The sequence below is a fragment of the Bombyx mandarina genome, chromosome 10 (assembly GCF_030267445.1).
Source record: "Bombyx mandarina strain Sakado chromosome 10, ASM3026744v2".
NCBI classification, from domain to species: Eukaryota; Metazoa; Arthropoda; class Insecta; order Lepidoptera; family Bombycidae; genus Bombyx; species Bombyx mandarina.
In genome coordinates this window covers 9,389,528-9,407,809 of record NC_143217.1, presented here as the reverse complement: position 1 = coordinate 9,407,809, position 18,282 = coordinate 9,389,528, and the positions used below count along the sequence as shown (strand labels likewise).

At 39.7% G+C, this 18,282-nt stretch overlaps 2 protein-coding genes and 1 long non-coding RNA gene across 10 annotated transcripts in view; 2 read left to right on the top strand and 1 right to left on the bottom strand.

Moving 5' to 3' along the window:
• The window catches only part of LOC114250609 (guanylate cyclase 32E), a 57,172-nt gene extending 44,616 nt beyond the window's left edge, over nucleotides 1-12,556 (top strand). For both annotated transcript variants that reach the window (XM_089730629.1, XM_089730628.1), the window contains exons 23-27: nucleotides 618-762; nucleotides 5,960-6,058; nucleotides 6,703-6,952; nucleotides 9,936-10,044; nucleotides 10,251-12,556. In XM_089730629.1, the coding sequence (XP_089586755.1) occupies nucleotides 618-762; nucleotides 5,960-6,058; nucleotides 6,703-6,952; nucleotides 9,936-10,044; nucleotides 10,251-10,475 (828 nt within the window). In that variant the 3' untranslated portion in view covers nucleotides 10,476-12,556. The remainder of the gene's footprint in view (nucleotides 1-617; nucleotides 763-5,959; nucleotides 6,059-6,702; nucleotides 6,953-9,935; nucleotides 10,045-10,250) is intronic.
• Nucleotides 7,792-9,293, top strand: LOC149502217 (uncharacterized). The gene is made up of 2 exons (XR_016323706.1): nucleotides 7,792-8,034; nucleotides 8,409-9,293. It is a non-coding gene; the product is annotated as an uncharacterized LOC149502217 (long non-coding RNA).
• LOC114250602 (receptor-type guanylate cyclase Gyc76C) overlaps nucleotides 10,594-18,282 on the bottom strand; it is a 34,883-nt gene continuing 27,194 nt past the window's right edge. For all 7 annotated transcript variants that reach the window (XM_089730621.1, XM_089730627.1, XM_089730622.1 and 4 more), the window contains 13 exons: nucleotides 17,756-17,896; nucleotides 16,939-17,010; nucleotides 16,747-16,836; nucleotides 16,498-16,573; nucleotides 16,098-16,256; nucleotides 15,797-15,986; nucleotides 15,344-15,484; nucleotides 13,704-13,926; nucleotides 13,173-13,317; nucleotides 11,657-11,859; nucleotides 11,453-11,588; nucleotides 11,210-11,375; nucleotides 10,594-11,127 (listed from right to left, as the gene is read on the bottom strand). In XM_089730621.1, the coding sequence (XP_089586747.1) occupies nucleotides 10,704-11,127; nucleotides 11,210-11,375; nucleotides 11,453-11,588; nucleotides 11,657-11,859; nucleotides 13,173-13,317; nucleotides 13,704-13,926; nucleotides 15,344-15,484; nucleotides 15,797-15,986; nucleotides 16,098-16,256; nucleotides 16,498-16,573; nucleotides 16,747-16,836; nucleotides 16,939-17,010; nucleotides 17,756-17,896 (2,166 nt within the window). In that variant the 3' untranslated portion in view covers nucleotides 10,594-10,703. The remainder of the gene's footprint in view (nucleotides 11,128-11,209; nucleotides 11,376-11,452; nucleotides 11,589-11,656; nucleotides 11,860-13,172; nucleotides 13,318-13,703; nucleotides 13,927-15,343; nucleotides 15,485-15,796; nucleotides 15,987-16,097; nucleotides 16,257-16,497; nucleotides 16,574-16,746; nucleotides 16,837-16,938; nucleotides 17,011-17,755; nucleotides 17,897-18,282) is intronic.

Below are 18,282 nucleotides of genomic sequence, written 5' to 3'. Positions count from 1 at the left end.
TTTTACTATTTACTTATTGTTGACAATAAAAACACGCAAAACCGTAAAATTAATTTTAACTTTTATCAGGATACGCTAAAATCGAAGTAAATACTGAAAGCAACTTTAAACTGACAAGCCGAAATAAAGAACAAAAATGTTTTTTTTAACCTGGCTAAATTGAAAATTACTTTGTAAGATTCTGTTGTATAGATAAATACAGGTCAAACGAAATAAGAGCGAAGTAAAAACGAGATGTTCATCGCGTTACATGACGTTACTTCCATTAATATGAACATGTGTGAGAGAGACGGCGATATTACCCCGGCTACGTCCGCTATCCAGAGTCGTTTTTAATCAAATACATGGAAAATTGACTAAGTATTTTATTATAATACTAGCGACCCGCCCTCGCTTCGCTTCGGAAACTGTAATTTATTAATGATTTTTCCACTATTTAATGGATTTTATTATACATATAAACCTTCCTCTTCAATCACTTTATCTATTAAAAAAACCACATCAAAATCCGTTGCGTAGTTTTAAAGATTTAAGCATACATAGGGATATAGGGACAGAGAAAGCGACTTTGTTTTATACTATGTAGTGATTACATATCCCAACAATACTGTTATCAGGTATCCGGTTTGCCGATTAGAAACGGCATTATGCACGCAGGAGAAGTGGCGTCAATGGCCCTGGCCCTTTTGTCAGCCACGCGCGCCTTCAGGGTCCGGCATCGACCAGAACATCGGATAATGCTGCGTGTCGGCATTCATTCCGGTAATTAAAACACAATGTAAACTACTCCAGTGTGCTTAGTTATTTAACGTTGTCGATAGCGTAAAAGTGAACTCAAATTTGTGTGCAGTTGGAACGTTTTCCTACATTAACCGCTAGGGGCGCTGTTCCAATTGCAAACAAAATTGAGTTAACTTTGACGCTATCGAGAACGTTAAAAAACTCTAACTAAGCATAAAGATCTACAAAAACCGCTTTAATAAGTATTCTAGTTTTTTTCCGTCTTAAAAAAATATTACGGTTTTACATAACAATAAAACCGATATTATGTGCCGAGAAGGAAAACATACAGCATTGTATTATGAAGAAGCAGTGTGTACTTAGCTTAGATTCCTTGTCTATGTCCAACCATAGACCGTCAATTTAGTTCCATCTTTAGCCGCTAGGTGCTGCCAGCAAGTATAAAGGGAGCGCAGCCATCTTTGATCTTCATAGTCTTCACCAGGAAGAACTTCCTGCAATGCTGTATGTTTTCCTTCTCGGCACATAATATCGGTTTTATTGTTATGTAAAACCGTAATATTGATGTGCCTTTGGAAAACATACAGCATTGTATTATGAAGACGTGTTTGTTATCTGCTGGTGAAATTATTAAGCACAACGCTATGATGAAATAGGTAAAGCCATAATAAAATTATGAAGCGCAATGATAATGTTCATAATTTATATAATTATTAAATCGAAAAAACAGTTGTTAACTTCCACGTTAATTCAATAATTAAAAAATATTTAAAGTTTGTAATAAACATTTTATCTTGTATATACAAGAAAATGTATAAATTGTATAAATGATGTATACACATCATGTAGAAGTAAATGTGTTGAAAAAAAGAATCGTGAGGATCTTTACGAAGCTCTATTATTCGGCAATAATTATTGTAAACGTTTGGATGATTTGCAATTGCCTCTAGAAAGTATTTCGTCCATTGGTTCATTATCAATCCATCTCAGAGGCTACTGCTGATCTACCACTTCTTAGAGATGCGTTGATGCCATTACCTCGTAAGGTTGAACGAAGACCAGTTTCCAATTACAGTACGGGATGCCGCTTTTGTGACAACACACATAGAAAAAAGTCCTTACGAATCTTACCGGGCATGTCTTTAGTTTCATGTTTAGAAAGCACTTATGCAGATTATTGACGAAAATGGATTTCAATTTTAGACCCAAAGACTGGTATCAGAAAGATGTTTTTCTCTGTTATCAAAGAAACTGTCTTTAGAAATGTTGAGCAAAGTAAGGTCATTAACTCTGCGTCCCGTAGCCAGCAACATGGTTGTTGGTGTCCTTCAAGCTACACTGAAGCGTGATGTGGTGGCTGGGTTTGAAGAAAACCAGTTTAGAACTATTCTCGGATCTCATGTGAATGGGACTACACTTAGTAAAATTGTAATAAGTAGTTGAATTTTGTTTAGCTATTCCGATGGCTTTTTTAAAATAGCAATTTTTATTAGAGAGCTTGAGAATGTTTGCTGTCCTACATGTATTTCGCCCACAGAAAGTTGACAGCGCTGCTTTATGATGCAGAAGGATTGTTTTATAGGCAAAAATTTTTTTTTTTTTTTGGAAAAGAGGAAAGAATTTGGCAACATCTGCAGACTTAGGATCAATTTTAAAACTGTAGCACCATATGCACCATCTTCTAGTTGCTGGTAAGTATGCTGACAAAGTGGATTGACACCAGCTAATTTTCAACAAATCTCCTGTTTAGACCAGTCATTATTTGTACAACCTCCCCCCCCCCCCTTTCTAAGCTTTCAGGGTTAATGTTTAACCTGTGGAGGAGGCAGGTTTTGGATTTCGTGCGAGTTATCTAGCGTTCGGGATCTGAGGGCTTGGAAACCCAAATGCTTTCGCTCAGTCTGGGAACACTACCAGGTAGGTTCCCTAGACACTGTTGAAGTGAGTCAGTACTTTGGGGAGAAGGTTGAGAGGAGGAATTCTCCATGCTAGTTGCATCCTCTACGGTCTGCTGAAGGTATCCAATCTTGGTCGGCGAATGGGTTTATATCCGGATGACCCCACTTTCGAAAAACTTTTGTGGTCACTTGTGGTAAAAAGTGCCATTTCGCAGGTTGATTTCCTCGTGATAGCCTGTCGGCTATGATGTTGTATCTCCCCGAGAGATAAGCTGACAGTTATCTTGAACTTATCGCTTAGGTTTAAAAATCGAAAGGTCAACGTTAGTGAAATACTTTCAGATTCATTTTGATTGTCACTACCATTGCAAATAGCTCTTTTGTGGGTGAGCCGTTTCTGTTGTTGAGCTGACCATAGACAGGACGTTAATATTTTGTCTAATTGTAACCCCTACCCATGTCCGAAGCTTCCGTTGCCAGGAAATGGTTGGTTTTGGGTCTCGGCAATGTTTGACATGTGGCTCCGCGTCAGCACTGCATTTGTAACCCATACACATGTCCGAAGCTTCCGTTGCCAGGAAATGGTTGGTTTTGTGTATCGGCAATGTCTATCATGTGGCTTCGCGTCAGCACTGCATTTAATTGTTAACACATGCAGGATGGCCTGTTTTTTACCCCTTTTCTTGAAACTTTGCAAGAAAATTTGCAAATTAGCATAGATTGATGTAATTCCGTCAGAGTTTGAGCTAGGATGTTGTTGAGTGGCCACTTCGTTTCTCGCAATTTTCCATCGAATCCCTAGACATGTCATCTCTTGAACCAGTGTACTAATTGATTTTTTGTAAGGCTGACTTGGCAGCCCAAATAATCCAAGAGCTTTACAGCTTATGTGGCCTGAAGACTCAACTTGGACTTCTTTTGATGGACCTGGTGGGATTTGCGTAGGTGGGATAACACTCAACATCCCTTTGCACGCAATGTTTCCGCGACCGAGCATGCTATGCAAGCAAAAAAGGTGTATTTGTCTTCATGGACCAAGAAAAAGTCGCGTAGGTAGGTTAACATTTGACTTCCCTATGTACGTAAGGTCTTCGCGACCGAGCATGCTATGGGAGCAAAAACGTTTATTTGTCTTGGTGAAACAAGATCATGTCGTGTAAGTAAGCTAGCACTTCGATTTTGCACGCAATGCCTCCGCGACCGAGCATGCTGTGGAAGCAAAAAGGTGTATTTGTCTTCAAGGACCAAGAGAAAGTCGCGTAGGTACGTTAACATTTGACTTCCCTATGTACGCAAGGTCTCCGCGACCGAGCATGCTATGGGAACAAAAACGTTTATTTGTCTTGGTGAAACAAGATTAAGTCGTGTAGGTAAGCTAGCACTTGACTTTGCACGCAATATCTCCGCGATCGAGCGACCGAGCGACCGAGCACCCTATATAATGGAAATTGACATGCCAGCCCAGATAATCCAAACCTTCACAGCTTCTGCAGCCTGAAGTTTCAACTTGGATTTGTTTTGGTCGACCAAAAGGAAGTCGTCTAGGTAGACTAGCACTCGAGTTCCTTTTGCACGCAAGGTCTCTGCGACCCAGCATGTTATGGAAAAAAAGGTTAATCCAAAAGCTTCCCAGCTTCTGCAGCCTGAAGTTTCAACTTGGATTTGTCTTGGTCGACCAAAAAGGAAGTCGTCTAGTAGACACTAGCACTCGAGTTCCCTTTGCACGCAAGGTCTCTGCGACCCGCATGTTATAGAAGCAAAAAGGTGTGGCTCTGAAGCCAGACCGAAGGGTAGGCATGTCATTTCATACTAACTCATAAGAAGGTACCGATTCCTTCCTGGAGGTACTGATACTGGTACCTTGGTACTGATCCTCAAGAAGTATCGACGAAATTTTGCGACTGATACTAGAAAAATATTCCTGAGAAATGTTCAATTCTATCATCCAGTCCCCTGGGTGGAGAAAGTTTGGTACCTAGGTGTCCGAAAACAGTTAGGTGTTTTATCTTTACGACCTTGTTCAACTCTCGAAGATCCAAAATTGGACGCATTGATCCGTCGCTTTTCTTCCGCAGAAAAATTTTTTTACGGTATTTGGTAACCATACATGGTTTACAAATTATTACAATTTTGGTGGCACTCAGTGCCTCCCGTCGGTGTCTTCAATTGCTCCCCTCTGGATTGTGCCAGATGTTACAGACTATGATTGTTTATAATGTTTGGCTTACCTTTTGTACGAGATCGTGACAAATAGGATTGTAGCCCTCAGAGGGACTGAATAGATTTCAATTTACTATTATCAAACAAAAATTCCTCAATGAGTGGTGCGTTGGCAACAGGATACTTTGTTAGAGACCACGGAAATTAAACTTTGACGTGTTATTTCTATACATACGGCCCTTTTTTCCGTATACAATTTAAAACGCTTTTTACGGGTAACTTGTACGACGGAGACGATTTGTCAAAGTTTTCAGTAATTATGTTACAAAGATTATTAGTTTAAATCTGTTGTGTTTTTGTCAAAATTTCCGTATTGACGAGATCAATTTGTTTACAACATTTTTCGTTACATTCAATTGTTACACACAGTTGATGCATTATTAGATTTACAACGTCACTGACCTGGTGGGATAACGAGCCGATTCGAAGATCGACCGTTACCTTTGAATCCCGTCGTTTCTTACGCAGAGACTCCTTTTGTTCTTTTTCGCTTGACGAGCTGTTCGAACGCGAGGCGTCTCCATCGCGTCTCGCCTGGACATCTTCCCTCTCGGAAATTATGGAGCTTGACTCAACATCACCTCCAACAGATGACGCGTGATTCATGGCGTCCGATGATAGGATTGGTAAATAATACTCGTAATGATTGCAAAATAACACTCATAGAAACACAAAATAAATATTTTTTTGCAATTAATAAGAAGTCGAATAAATATTTGTGGACTTGCGACTTCACAGTACGAAAGTACACAACGCTATGAAGATCAAAGATGGCTGCGCTCCCTTTATACTTGCTGGCAGCACCTAGCGGCTAAAGATGGAACTAAATTGACGGTCTATGGTTGGACATAGACAAGGAATCTAAGCTAAGTACACACTGCTTCTTCATAATACAATGCTGTATGTTTTCCAAAGGCACATCAATTGTGTATTAATGAATCCTATCGTAACTGTGTTCGCATATATAGCAGTATTCCTTTTAAAAAAGTGAAGATATGTAATTTTCTTTCTATAACTGCGTTACAAATTTTTAGTTTTATGAAAGTAAGTTATTAAGTCGAGTTACAGGTTTTGATTGGTTAATCCGATCATTATTTAAGGTCCGGTTTGCGCGGGCGTCGTCGGTTTGAAGATGCCGCGATACTGTTTGTTTGGCGACACTGTGAACACGGCCAGTCGCTTGGAATCAACGGGAGCACGTAAGATAACGTTTCATATATTCAGTTGAAAAATATAAAAAAACGGTAACGAATTAGTCGTACAGGATTGTTAGCTAAATCGCCTTTTAATTTGTTTTATTTGTTGATTTTTGTTGGAAAAGTAAAGCAATTTATTCAATTCGTAAAAATCCCTGTCCCATTAGAGGAGCAAATTTTGATTATATATTTTTTTGTTTGCTTAGATGGGTGGAACGAACGTAAATGCGCCACCCACCTTAAGATATAAGTTCTAAGGTCTCAGTATAGTTACAACGGCTGCCCCACCCTTCAAACCAAAACGCATTACTGCTTCACGGCAGAAATAGGCGGGGTGGTGGTACCTATCCGTGCGGATTCACAAGGGGTTCTACCAACAGTAATTACGCAAGTTATAATTTTGCGGGTTTGATTTTTATTACACGATGTTATTCCTTCACCGTGGAAGTCAATCGTGAACATTTGTTAAGTACGTATTTCATTAGAAAAATTGGTACCCGCCTGCGGGATTCGAGCACCGGTACATCGCTACATACGAATGCACCGGACGTCTTATCCCTTAGGCTACGACGACTTCTGAAAAAAGCATTGTGTAATAGAGGTCATACAACCAGTGTGTATTGAAAATGTCATTTTTTTATTTGCAGCACTCAAGATTCACTGCAGCTCTGCGTGTAAAGCGCTGTTGGATCAGCTGGGCGGATACATATTGGAAGAGCGAGGGCTGGTGTCGATGAAGGGCAAGCGCGACCAGCTGACGTACTGGCTGGGCGGGGAGCAGGACAGCGCGCGCGCGCGGCGCCGGGAGCGGGCCGCCGCGCCGCCGCCGCACGCGCGCGGACAGAGGAGCTCGCTCAAAACTAAGAACTGGAAGAACCAAGTCGGGGGCTTGCACAGGTAAAAATGCCGAAATCGAACGCTTAAGTTGAGTAGATCATTCGGGTTGGACTGACACGATAAAAACGTTGAGTAAGGGGATTAGCAAAATTCGAAACATACATCATTGTATGGATAACATGGGAGACGATCAGCTAACATTGTATTGGTAACATGAGAGACCATCAGCTAACATTGTATTGACAACATGGGAGATCATCAAGTAACATAGCTCTCTCTCATTCCACTCTCTCTTTCTCTCTCATCCCTCTCCCTGTGTTCGGGTTTCTCAACGCAAATCTGAAACGTTGGTTACAAAATCTTTTCACACGTACGCGGAGGCTGTGACGTTTTTTAGTTGAACAAGCTTACCTCTCATGTAGTGTTATGTGGTTATCGAGCCCATAAACATGACAACCTGAATGCCACCACCCACCTTGAGCCCTAAGGTCTGTATTCTATTATGTATAGTATAGTGCATATGAGTCGACTATTATCAAAGCCGGCAATCTGACTTTTGGACAATGATTGGTAAATCAGAAAAACGAATTATTGACTTTGTATTCCATTGGCAGTCACAAAACTCTTCGGAACGACATCTTAGATAAATAACAGGTTAAGTATTAACCTTTATTTAATGCAGGTTTTGAACCGTATTCTTTGAAGGAGACGATTATATTCAAATAAATCTGTATTGACATTTCAATAAAAATTTTTTGTCCAAATGCACAGATTGCCACCTTTAATAATAGACGACTCATATCGCACACCTAGATCTAAAGAGAGTTAAGTCAAAAATCTGTATGATTGAGTTATGCTCACCATTTAATTTTCTATACGGATACCTATCTGACCAATAAAACAGATTTAAAAATAAGTACAAAACTCAACGCTAGATGGCACCTAGAGTCCCTTTTGTTGAACGAGCGAGCCAGCCCCTCTCACGCCTAAACGGAAACAATGCTAGTTGCAATCAGAATTACGAGCGGAGTACACGTGCTCTCCGTAAAAAAATTGGAGTTAATTTGAATTGTCACCTTTTAGATGGTTATTGCTGATTAAATAGATGCAACATTTTAAGTTAAACCTATATTGCTGGCAAGGTGAGTAAAGTTTTTATTTTTATTTTGAGTTGTTACCCTATTCTTGAAACATTTTTGATTTTGTAGTTGTGTCTATTTTGTTGAGTCATATTTTATGCCCTCCTTTATCTGTAAAATCTTATCAAAATTAAACTTATTTCGTTATTGGCGATTGGAGTTTTTAGGTCTTAGTACAATTTAATATTCATCTTAGCATTAACAAAGTTTATTCCTTTTTTACTGCCAATTTTTCAAGTTAGATCCCTTTAGATGATTTCTGACAAATATCTTTTACAAAATAGCTAAAAAGATTCAAAATGTTTTTTTATCGGCTTCTAAATCGATTTGGAGCACGTGACTCGGTAAGTTCGTAACATAAACATTTTATATTTCAGGAAAATAATGCACTGCGGGCGATTTTTAGTAAATATGATAAAAAAACGGGATGAAGAAAATATCGCTCCTCCTATCACTTCTACGCAACATGCAACCGTGGAAGATGACTTGAAGATAATATCATCAAGTGATGAAGTTTCATCCAATGAAACTCATGCTGTCTTGACACCGGTTAAAAATCTGTACCTAGCAGTAGCCCATCTAAACAACAAAATTATGTTGCCCGAACTACTATATTTCACCGATCCGGAGCGATGAAAGTGATATTGACGACTCTGATGAAGATCCTAATTTTCAACTGTGAAACAAAAATGAGCTCCCACCTAAGGTCATACCTTCATTATTATCGGCGACTTCGTCCAGCACCAGCAGCAGCAACTCGAGTTCGTCGGATACCGAAGATGATAGTAAGCAAGTAGGTCCGGAAAATGTTTAGGTTCCTGAATCTGGTATTGAGATCGAAAAAAAGGGCAAAAAGAGAGTACGTAAACCAGCAACGTGGAAGTCGAAAATCGCGAAACAACTGAGAAGTTCTGGCAAAGCCTATCAGTCCTTGTCAAAATCTAAGAAACTAATACTAGAAAGAAAGGTTGGACCACCCTGTGGAGACAAATGTCGCCTAAAATGCAAAGATAAAGTGGACGAGATGTCAAGACAACAGGTCTTTGACGCATATTGGGCACTCAGCGATCTTGAAAGGCAAAGAAAATTCATAGTACGCCACTCGCAACAAATAAAGCCTAAATATCGGTACTCAAGTACACAAAATTTTAGAGCCCTCAACAATGTTTAAGAGTTACTATGACCCATTTGGGTTTATGAGACTGACATAAGTTAATGCTACTAATAATAATAGAACTAATATACAATATTGATTGACTGCAGTAGTTTTTTTATTTTTTTTATTTTTTATTAGCAAAATTATACTCTTACTGTTGGTCACACCACACTCTGTTAATTGGACTTATCTTATATAATTCAAAAAGTTATTGCGATCTAATTGTATAATGCCTCTTAAAAGAGAGTCAACTAAAAACTTAATTCACCAACACAGGCTCAATTCAAATTAGTATAGCAAATATACGTACATTAATAAGCAAAAGGGAAATAACTTAAAAATTCCAATTTTTTTACCTTAAAACGTGTATAAAACACAAAATGACTACAAGATAATTCTTATTGTGTATAAATAAAGTAAACTATAAAAAGAAAACGCTCCTGCAGTGCACAGGGACACAGTAAACAGTTTTTCGTGTTTTCTGAAAAAAGCTCTTTTTTGAGTTAATACCTCTTTAGATCTAGGTGTGCGATATATAGTCTGTAAATTATGTTATTCCTTCATCGTGAACATGAATCAAGTACGTATATTGTATATTGGTACCTGTCTGCGACTCGAGCGCCGGTGCAGTTGCATCGCTCGATACTAGTACGCCGGCGCTTTATCCTTTACATCACAATTACTTTACAGATTATTTAAAGTTATGAATTAAAAAAATATATATTTTACATGAATTTACTATTTTCAGATGCTGCAGTTTGGAATCTCCGAAAAAGCTTCGTTTCGCTTCTGGCAATCATCTTGAATCTCATAACGACAATGTCATGCATCACAGAAGCGACGAATATCTAATGGAGGTAAATCATCACGTAAATATCCATTTTGAGTATACCATGCTTTGACTGCCTGGGAGAGATCAATAAAATACTTGATTATTTGGAATCTAATGACATAAATATGATTTCGTATGAAAATTAAATTATATTTGTTGTGTCAATCAATTGTTAATCTATAAATTGAGAACATTTTGAAATTCAAAAGTACGTCGTCATCTCTATTTCAGATGATCGGCGAGAGTAGGCTGGTTCCAGGCGGAGACCTACTGGAAGCCCCCAGCCTTCGGCAAGAACAAACGAGCGTCTCGTGCCCCATCATCGAGCACACGGAAGCGCCCGCGACGGCGCCTCCTCTGCCGGACGTGAAGCCGTGCGACATTAAGCTGGTCATCAACGGGTGTTCGTTCGCGGAGCGCGACGGCGCCGGCGTCCCGCTACTGGCGGACGCCTGACCCGCCGGGCCGCCGTCGGACGCGTCTACCCTAGTCAAAGGACGCAGCCCCTCGGCCGGGCGCGGAGTCCGGGGCGCACAGTGATCCACGTCAGTATTATTCTTAGTAAAATAACGCATTCAATAGAAATATTTAATAACATTAAACTCTCATTTCACAATTGACGGTAACATCGTTTTATTTGTATTATTTACAACAGCTTTTCATATACATACACGATATCGGACATCAGACGGCGGACTCCCGGTCGAGGAGCGGAGCGGCGCGGCGCAGGGAGGCGCTGCTGCCGCGGGCGGCGCCGCCGAATATGTCGAGCAGCCACGAGCGGATGGCGAGCCGCGCCGGCTTGCGGTCCGACTTGTCGTCGCCCACGTTCTCGAGCGACCGGGACCGCTTGTACGACTCGATGTAGCTCGAGTCGTGGACCTTGCGGCGCGGCAGGTCGAGGCGGTTGTACAGGCTGCACTTGCGCAGGAGCGGGCTCTCCTCGGGGGGCGGCGGCTCGTCCGGGAGCGCGTTCCCGTTGAACACGCGCTCGCCGGAGACCGTGGAGACGGCCGGTCCGGCGGGCGCGCCGTGCTCGCCCGGGAACACGTCCAAGGAGCGCGCACGCTCGCATGCCGTCGATGACGCGATCGAACTCAGCGCGTTCCTGTAGAGAGACCCGTAATCGTCATGCACGGTCGTATGAGGTTGCAGGTTCTCGGTGAAAGTTATTGTAACCTGAGCCTGACCTGATTCTCTGACCGTAGTCCGTGCGCGACCGTCTCCGCACGGGCGAGTACGAGACGGGTGCGGGCAGGGACGCACGCGAGCCGCGGTTGAAGCTGTCGACGATGGGCTCCACGCTGTTCCGCGCTAGGCTCGATACTCTCTGTCGGACCGCCCCGCCTATGACTCCTGTGAAATTGGTTTATTTTAAAGTGACCGCCTCAAATGAAAATATGTCTATTTAAATTGCCAATCGGTACACAGACCTGTGACTGATGGGTGTCGCGAGTCCGTGAGCCGCGGACTCCTCCTGGGCCGGCGGAACAGAGGCCGCTCCTCCTCTTCCACGGGCCTCTTCTGAATCGCTTTTTCGGTAGCGCTCACGAGCCAATAAGTTTGGAGCTATAAGAAAACATCACCGCAATCATTCTCGTCGCGTGCCGTATAACAGATCGTGTTCGTCGAAGTACCTGTCCTTTTCCTTTGATCGATATCGTGCCCCTGGGCTCGACGACGTAGCCGCCTATCTTGTCGAGCGCTTGCTTGCAGCTCGGCGATATGTGGATCCGGAGCGGTTCCCCGTTGGACTCCATGCGCGACGCGGTGTTCACGGTGTCCCCGAACAGGCAGTAGCGCGGCATCGTGAGGCCGACCACGCCCGCCACCACGGCCCCTTTAATTGTACGACGCGCATGCGTATTACTTTTGATTCGATACCACTTTCGACTGAAGCGTACAAGGAAACAATCATTTATATTTAATTCGTTCATATACAAAATTTAAAACTATTCCTACGTTTTAATATCGCGTCTTTTATGCTACACGACGACACGACAACGCACGACGAGTCGTCCGTAATCATGAAAACTGTATTCAAAAAGTCGGAATCAATATGACAAAAAAAAACGCGAGATTAAGCCGTAAGAGTTGTTTTACTTGAATCTACAACTCGCGAAAACCGAAGAAGACATTAGACATGGATGCTATGCATGCATCTCTAATATCTATAAACTCTATCGCGAACATTTTAACTCATTCTTTTCCACATCTGGGAAGCAATCTTAAAACTGACAGTACACCATAAACGGAGTATTATTACTTAAATTACTTTGTTTTTATTAAAAAAAATCTATGTTATTAAGTATCTCTAAATCTGTTAATATGACCGTGCGCGTATTTTAGTTTCTCATATTGTAAAAGGGTTGGTTACTAGTTAAAATGCGTTAAAATGCGTTTTATATATAAATGTATGATTACCACGGAACGAAAGTATCAGTTTCCAATAAGGTTAATTCTATAGACATGGAATAATACAGTTTCCTGCCATAGTGATTTTATTTATCGCTGAGGGTACGAATGTTCGTTGAAAATGAAATTAGTATAATTATATTACAGAAATATTATATTTAAAAATTCTAATATCGAGTGAAGCTTTTTTGGTGTCGAATGCGAAAGCCTAACCTCTAAAAAAGTAAAAAAAAGCAAGGAAATTATACCGTTCGGTTTAGATTGTGAGGAATCGAACTACAAAGCACTAGGCTAGCAAATAATCGATTTGTGTTCTAAAGTAAAAAAAAAACATATATACGATTTTTTTACTGGTGATAGGACCTCTTGTGAGTCCAAATGGGTAGGTACCACCCTTCCTATTTCTTGAAGAGTGGGGCAGCCGTTGTATCTCAAGGTGGGTGGCGGAAATTACGTTGTAGATGTCTATGGGCTCCGGTAACCACTCAAAATCAGGTGAGCTCTACCACCCATATAAGCAATAAAAAAAAACCACAAGCTTTTCGGCTTACAAATTTAACATCCTGTATATACAATTTTACCTAACATTACAATACCTAATTTAATGTGTATTTTTTTCTCGTACTTATTCGCTGGTAACCTAAGGGGCTATTCCACCTACGCTATGGCCGGTACGTGAAATATAATATATATATTTTTAAAGTACAACACGTAGAGCACACACGTGCTTTTTCATACCCGTGTGAATTCCAATCCGGAGTTTGAGAGTTTCCTTCGGTCGATGTGAAATTTTGTGACTTTTAGCGGCGTTCAAGAGCTCGAGCGCCATCGACGCTATCTCACCAACGTGGCGATCGTCATTTCGAATGGGAAGGCCGGACACCTGGAAAATTAATTTAAAATTTGTGAGACCTATGTTTGAATGACATTTTTATGTATATAACTAGCTGTATCCGTCCGCTTCGCTGGGCATTTAAAATTAACATTATTATTTCTCACCCCCAAAAAGATTCTCGTCATTAACGCCCCCGCAACTGGTGTAGGGAGTCCAACACTCATACAAACATTAGCCTATCCAATAAGTACATGTATTTTCTACATAGATACCAAGTTTCAAGTCAATCGGATGCATGGTTCAGTAGTTATAATGGAACATCCGAAAAAAACCACTGTAGATTTATATATTAGTATAGATATAGACACCTATATGACATGCATGCGTTACTTAATAAGTAGAGGATTTATTTACAAGAGATTCGAGTTACTTACCACCATATACGCGTCACCTATGGTCTCCACTTTGTACACTTCGTAGCCCCTTATTATCCTGTCGAATACCGTATACAGATCGTTGAGAAAGTTGACGACCTCCAGCGGCGTGCTCTCTGCGGACATGGCCGTGAAGCCGACGATATCGCTGAAGTAAATCGTCACCGAGTCAAACGATTCCGGTTCAACCCCCTCCCCGGACGTCAGCCTCCTAGCTACTGACCTGCAACAACGTCCAACTGTATTTACCCCTAACTAACCTTGCTTCGACAATTGCTTCGAATGCTTCAAGATCAACCCAACAAAAGTACCGACTACTCATGCTACTTTTGTATTCAAAACAACGACACACTCCCGACTGTAGACTAATAACAACTGAATCATCAAACAGTCACAAAACGCACCTGTTCCGATTGATCATTGGAAACAATAAAAAAACATGTCTACATTTTTTAAATACACTACCAAACAATACCATAACCGTTGCGCAACAAATTACTACATAAAAATAATATACTGCAACTACTCGGTAATGACATGCGCCGCGAATCGTTGAATCATTTATATTTAATAGAACATAATGATGCCGTGTCAGTCTGTACCGATAGAGCTACGCCTCCACCGTCCCGATGCGTCCGCTAAATCACCGCAACCCCCAAAGCAAGCTACTACTACTTGTGTTAATGAAAACAGTGACCCACAGCCGCGACATTGTTGTTCGTGTGCTGGGACAATGCGACGTTGTGAGCCCGGCGTGTGAGGCAAACCAAATTAATCTACAATCACTAATAGGGAGTTAATTACCTCAAGACATTTTTCACGATATTTCTATAATGGATTCAACCCCCAAATCTGTAAAAGAACACAAGTACAACAAAGTGAATACATTAACATGTTGTTTTTTTTTTTTTTTTGAGAAAATGCGCAACTGTTTTACATTAAGTCCTCGTCGGTGATTCGACGAAATGTATTTACCTACCTGCGTTTTACACGAATTTATGCAGGTAACTTCATAATCGTTTGGAGTGATTATAATTTTTTATGAACGCGATTCTTTTAAAGACACTTCTTCATTTAGCAGCTACACCAAGAGATGAATGCGAGTGGATTGATTGACTTTGCAGTGCGTAAGATATTATTATAAATTTACTTACCCCCTGAATGATGTAATAAAAGCGAATAAAATTGCGTTTGATATAACAATAATCTAAAGCGTTATAGCAGACTCGGACAAAATGTAAACCAGTACGCAAACCGATTGCAACCAGGCACGTGTTACAGCTTGTTGTAATTGCGTCTTCTCCTGTTCTGTGCTCACCTCATACATATGAGCTACAAACCTTACATTAGTACATACTTATACATATACACACCTCTCAATAGTTTGAAATGGAGTTTGATTACAAAAAAAAAAGTATTAATAACATGTACATGCAACAACAAGGCACAAATATCTCTTTCACGATTTTTCTAATAAATTTATCTGGGGAATCAGAAATGTTCTGTATTTTAGATACGTTTCATTTTATTTATTTATTTCGTTTTGACCCTTGTGTCGGCAGTTATAAATTTTAGAAGAAAAAAAACTAAAAAATTAGAATCAGTCGTCATAGACAATAGTCAAGGTAATCTGTGCTTACTTTGGCAGCATTCTGTGTAATAAATCTTCGGTTTTCTGTTTCTCCTCGTACAATAGCCTCGTTCTTTCATTGACTAGTTCTTCTAAATTATTAGCGTATTTCTCCATGATGTCCATCATTTGATCCATTATGTTTTTTGATCTGCAATTATTAATAAATTAGTTTTTATTTTATTTTACGTTTTCTAGTTTGAGTATTTTATTTCTTTGTCGTTTGGTAGCTATCAACGATTTTTTTTATTCTTCTTTTATATACAAAATGAAAACCACAAAGCAAGAAAGAGAAAATGTAATGCATGTAAGTGTATGCAATTTTTATATTGCTTTAAACAAATATTTGAGGGTACGAAAGCGTGCTAAGGGCGATACCGGGAACAAAACAAAAACTTGTTGCATTTTATGGCCTCATCCACCTGTCTAAGCAATAAAAAAGAATCTAAGTAGTTTCCCTTACTGTCCCGATTTCATCTTCTTTAGTCTGGTTCTAATCGTAGGAAAGTCAGGTCTCGTGTTGGGATCTTCTGCCCAGCAGTCCTTCATGCACGACACGATGTAGTCGTCGATGCCGCCGTCGATGCTGCTCGTGTCCGGACGAAACAACTCTTCGCCGTCCAACTTCGGCCGCTTCAAGCGGTCTATTATATCTGAAATGTTAGTCCACGGTATACATATTTTTAAAAGAACGAAATATAACTTACTGCTATGCAGTAACTCAAAATGTATTTTGTACTTTTTGTTTTCATTTAAAGGCTCACCTTTGGGCTCCATTGCGACATTTCCAAAAGGGCCTTTTCTCGCTATCACTTCGTATAGAATAATCCCAAACGCATAGACGTCACCTTTTTGCGTTCCGCCCACGATGCCATTCGGGTTGTTTAATCCTCTCAACAACTCTGGTGATTTCCAAAGCAAACCTGCAACACGTCACGACTTGGTGTTAATGCCGCAAATTATAAGAACTCGTACAATTTAAGACTATTATTAATATTTAACTATTTACTTTATACACAGCATTTTTTTATTTGTGAGACTATATGCAAAATAAGTTTTGCAGTTTTTAGCTATTTTTATAGCGGTGTGAAACAATGAAGTTTTTGAATATATCAGGTGCCCTTCAATCCTAGTATCCGATCGTTTATTATAATAAGCATGAACCTCTATAATATTGATGTTCTCCAATAAACTCGTTTTCAGCCCAATATCTCAACTCGTGGAGACCAAAATCGGCTACCTGAAATGGTTCAATTAAAATATTTATTTCACCCAATAAACAACACATGAAAACGAACACGCATTCAACACGTTACAAGTATACATTAATAAAATGAATTGCATAGTTAAAATCGACGGATTTATATTTGACATTTAACATAATATTTTTTATTAACTCCAAGCTGAACTTACTTGTAACATCCATCTTGATGTAACTACACAATTCGAGGATTTGAGATTTCCGTGAAATATTAAAGGCGATGAATGAATGAAGATCATACCCTGGAAATAAAATAGACAGGTGAACGCTTTCAAAAATCTCAGCTTTGAAGGAGTATTGATTGGTACACTAGTATTTAACTCATCGAAAAAAAACAATCATACCTTAATGAGATCGTGAATAAGCGAAGATATGAACATTTGATCCAATTTGATATCTTCGTTTTCTATTATATCCTGGAAATTGTTTAGAATAGTATTTAAAGGTTACGTTAAACAAAAAACATTCTTGTTTAATTACCAATAAAGTTAATATACATATATACCTAACATCTCAATGTTTACCTAGCTAAGACTAGTTGGTTTTGAGAATTCATAGATTTATTTATGAACACCCATATCTATAGGCAATTTTTAAGGTTATTAGAGATTACCAACTGATTTTTGGTCATCTACATTAAACAACAAAACAACGACAAACAGTCAAGTACTATTTTGGGACTCTTAAAAAAGCCCTTTTTTTATATAGTATCCTATAGACAAGCGTTAGCGTTTATGATAAAACAAAATATACAGTCGAGTTATTTGTTCAAAAAATATGTCAATAATGAAATTAAAGATGCAATAGAATACACAAAACGATTTTAAATCTTAGCTGTAACCGCTTTAGGTTGAATTTCGATAAATTTGTTCGAACGCTTATAACGAAGTAACATGAAGTACTCAATGTGCTTAGTGCGGGTTTTTTAACGTTCTCGATAGCGTAAAAGTTAACCCAATTTTGTATGCAGTTGGAACAGCGCCCCTAGCGGCAAACGTACGCAAACGATCCCATTCCATACAAATATGAGCAAAATTTTACGCTATCGAGAGCGTTAAAAAGCTCGCACTAAGTACTTCAGATTATTATTATTATTATTCCCTATCTATTCCCCGGTAGCCTGAGGGCCTATTCCAGGTATGTGCGGACGAGAGTACTCACATACAAGCTCCCCTTGGCACAGTAGTCGGTGAGGATGAGCACGCGCATCGGCTCCACGACGGCGCCGATGAACGAGTTGAGATTGTCGTGACGCAGCTCGCGCAGCAGCCGCATCTCTTTCATTATGTCCCGAGATATATCCTGAACAGATTATACATCGAGGGGTGACATTTCGCTTAATACGCAACATTTATCTTTGTAATTAAAGGTTCGTATTATTTGGTATAGCAATTGGTATAGCATCAGCAGTTCGATGTTTTTAATTGAACTTCAATTAATTTTACTCCATTGAAATATTAATAATAATAGCTGAAGAAGTTTTTTGTTATGATATTTTAAACTTTAAATGGCTCTCCTGTGAAGTTGCAAAAATGTTGCTGAAACTAAATAGCATTTCACTCCTATATATATACTAATTAAAACTACATAAACATTTCAATCTCGAGTTCGTTATTCAGAATGTTTCGAATTCACATGCAATTCTAAATGATTTTAAAGGCCAGTTGCTCGCTGTTCATTTTCGTTGA